This window comes from Perkinsus marinus (assembly GCF_000006405.1).
Source record: "Perkinsus marinus ATCC 50983 genomic scaffold scf_1104296936976, whole genome shotgun sequence".
Lineage (NCBI taxonomy): Eukaryota > Perkinsozoa > Perkinsida > Perkinsidae > Perkinsus > Perkinsus marinus.
The window spans coordinates 45874-49232 of NW_003213971.1; the positions used below are offsets into that span (position 1 = coordinate 45874).

At 46.0% G+C, this 3359-nt stretch overlaps 1 protein-coding gene across 1 annotated transcript in view; it reads right to left on the minus strand.

Annotated features, from left to right (window-relative positions):
• Pmar_PMAR001357 (conserved hypothetical protein) overlaps window positions 1-425 on the minus strand; it is a gene marked incomplete at both ends in the record, with an annotated part of 1364 nt that extends 939 nt beyond the window's left edge. The window contains 3 exons of the mRNA XM_002783466.1: window positions 15-109; window positions 161-218; window positions 334-425. Of these exons, the coding sequence (XP_002783512.1) occupies window positions 15-109; window positions 161-218; window positions 334-425 (245 nt within the window). The remainder of the gene's footprint in view (window positions 1-14; window positions 110-160; window positions 219-333) is intronic.
• Between the last annotated feature and the right edge of the window lie 2934 nt (window positions 426-3359).

A 3359-nucleotide genomic window follows, 5' to 3' on the forward strand; every position in this document is an offset into this window, starting at 1 on the left:
TCTGAGAAGATTACTTCTTTTGAATGGTATTGAACATGACATCCAACTCCTCTAGAGCCCAGATCATAGACTCATCAGCCGTCATGCCAGGGTAGGTCTGAACACGTATCTAAGGTTGATTGCACAAAGATGCAAAACAGGTCCGATAGAAGACTTTTACATTCACGAAGGGCTCGTTGGGGTGAGGGACGGAATACCCCGCGAAATCAACCTTGGGACTGAAAAGTAACTCATGTTCACCGCAAGATTCCCCTAAGCGACGAAATTAGCTCGCCAAGGGCGCTAGTGGGCAAAAATATTTTTTACAGCGAAAATATTTTTTCCAAATCTTACTTCTTAGCAAGGACATATCGTACGGAGTTACCCAGAGTGTGGTCCTCGTTCTTCAGCTGATAAGTGCCGCAAAGGTCCGCTGTTGACGACATGTTGTACTACGGCAAGTTACAATGGCAAAACCATCCGACCACTATCAATGAAAGTAGCGCGCGCCCTAGTAATCGATATATCTGAGCACCGTTGTTATGTTCACACGTATTTCCGAGTCCTTCCTTGAGGCAAAAGCATCCGCCTGAGTCGGTTAAGGTCACTTCTGAGGTTAATTCGGGGCTCGTGGGTACCACGTCGACTCCCTCATTCCTCGACTTTTGGGGAGATCGCGCAATAAGGCTGTGTTATACCTCAACTTGCCTGCTACTAGGAGTAGGTTTAGTAATACTAGCAGATCCCGTCGCTTCGCTCCGGGGGATCTGTAGCTCCTACGGAGGGCAAAGTTGTCATGCACTTCCTGCAATTTGAGTATTTTTGCAATTGGTTCGTTCCGGAAGTAGAGTGTGGACTCCAGAGTGCGGAATAATAGTAGGTCGAAGTTGTAGTAGTCGTTATGTTTTGGAATGTTGTTTGTTCTTCTGATGGTGGTCGGTGCCGTGGTTCTCGTTGCAATGGGGATTGATGTGCTTGTGGTGCTGATTGTGACTGTAGTATTGTAGTTGAGGTCGTTGTTCAGGCAATGTTGGTAGTAATCACGCTTGCGGTCGATGTTGTAGTAGTACCTGTAATTGGGTTGTTGTTTCTTCTTGTAGTGGTGGTGGGTGTCGTCGTCGTTCTTGTTGTTGTTGGTGCTGTTGGTTGTTTGTAGTCGCCGTGCGTGGTTGTCGTTGTATTAGTGGTCGCCCTCTGCCAGAGGGCCTCTGGTCTGGTTTTAGTAGTGGTGTTATTGGTGATAATACTGTTGATAGTCCTCGCGGTGGGGGTACGCGTGATAATGATGTTGTGGTAGATGTTTTTGTTCTTGCCGCATTTGGCAGACTTCCTCAGACGGCAGCCTTGTGATGGTCAAGAAAGAAGGGTTGAAAGAATGAAATAATGATAACGAATAATAGTGGTACATTAGATTGTATAATACTATTGTTCTTATGCAAGTCTCCATTCCACAGCTGACTTCTTCTTCTGTTCCACGGGATTTCAGTGCCCGAAAACTCCAATCCTGGCAGAACCTCCCGGGCACCTCAGGTGACCTCATGTCATCATTTCATACCCGTTACCTTCTCAGCCACCTACCCACCACTTCCATGCCTGCTGTCACTCGCAATCAGCTGGCCGTCTGTGAGCTGGTTGACCAAGCCTTGTGGTAAATTTCCTGGCGTGCACAGGTTGCCCTGAGTCAGGGCCCCTGACTTCAAATGTCTATGAACCTTCTCTCCAACCAGGCTCATCCCGCTCCTCGAAGAGGAGCCTCTCCTCGAGTGGCTGCAAGCTCATAAGCTCTTGAGTACGCACCTATTATGCAGCTGTGGATTGCTCCGACGACGTTACTCGGAAACCACCAAAAGCGGCCTTCGCGTTTGGTATCTCAGATGTAGCAACTCTGAGTGTCCTGTCACTGATACTCCTGTGAAATCCGGGATATGGTCAAGAACTACTCTATCATTTGCAATGATGGTAAGCATCTTATCCCTCATCGCCGTCGGTCGACGGCCTAAGGACATCGTCTCTGAACTCGGTGTGTCCTCGCGAAGCGAAACTTGTTCGGACTCAGTGGAACTTGAACTCGGTGGTTGCAAGTAGCACGCCAAGCTTGTGGCCTCTTCAATACGTCACAGGTACAGCAATCAAACAATATACAGTGCGATGAGATGGTGGTAGGTGGTAAGCTCAATTACCACAGACGTAAACCCGTGAGGCAATCCAAGCAGCTACTTTGGGTTGGAACTCTTGCTACTTTGGACGGTAATGGCCGTGTTAGTGGTGTGTGGCTAGGCACGTCCCTGATAGGAAAGCAACCTCTTGGGTGCCTGTGATAGATAAGTTGCCGCTCCTGGTGCTACTTTACTACTGATGAACTGAAATCTACTTTTCTTAATTCGTTAATTTTTCATTTCGTTGTATTCGTTTTTATTTTCTTTAATTTTTTCCTGTTAGTGGACAACAGTGTTAGATGGTAATGCAATAGCCGTAAATAATTGTTGTTCATAATCGAGCAATGTTGGTGGTAATCATGATAGTTGTCTGCAAGGTTTGATTGCAGACAGGGCAAGTTCCATGTAAAGATTCTTGATTGTTCTTGTTGTTGTGGATGTTGTCATAGCAAATAGTAACTGCTAAAGGGTTGGAGCGCAAAAACTTTTTGCCAAAAAGCAAAGTGATGGAATGTAACCGATATAATCTAAGAAGGTTGCTTGGTCAAGTAATTAATGTTCATGATTGTCAACCGCGACTTGCGGTCCGCGAGGTCTGTGGATCGAACCTTGCACCCCGCAATTGTAATTCCAGGGCGGTCTTAGACCGAGTTACTTTTACGACCGCCAGATAATTAAAAATTTGCACGAACTGCGTGAGTGCACAAATTGCCTAACTGCAAGAAGTGCAAGAAAACGTGATGAAATTACGCACGATGTAGGTTTAGGAATGCGTTGAAAAGAGTAGAAGTGGGGTGATGGGGGGCGTTTAGAATTGAGAAGTGGGAAGCAACGCATAAGAGGGACACATGCTGAGAATATAAGAGTATGTAATATGAATTTGTGGAAGAAATTCGAAAATGTGAATTATTAACGCACGATTATATCCACCTAGCTTAAAAGTATTAATAATCAATGAATCGGGATCCATCAGAACTTATGATACAGGCGTTATAGGCCTGTCCCCACCTATGGGTGGTCCACCTTGGGTAGGCTTCCTATTGATGTGAGTAACTTGCCTCTGCATACAATGGTTATTAGTGGGTTTTGCTCCTGAGCAAGTGCCATAGTTGTAAGCATCCGAATCGCAGTGGAACAAAGTGGTCAGCCAAGGATGCGCCAAAATACCCGTCTGAAGCCCGAATGCTCAATTCGTTGAGCATCTCCACTAACAGTTAATCTTCT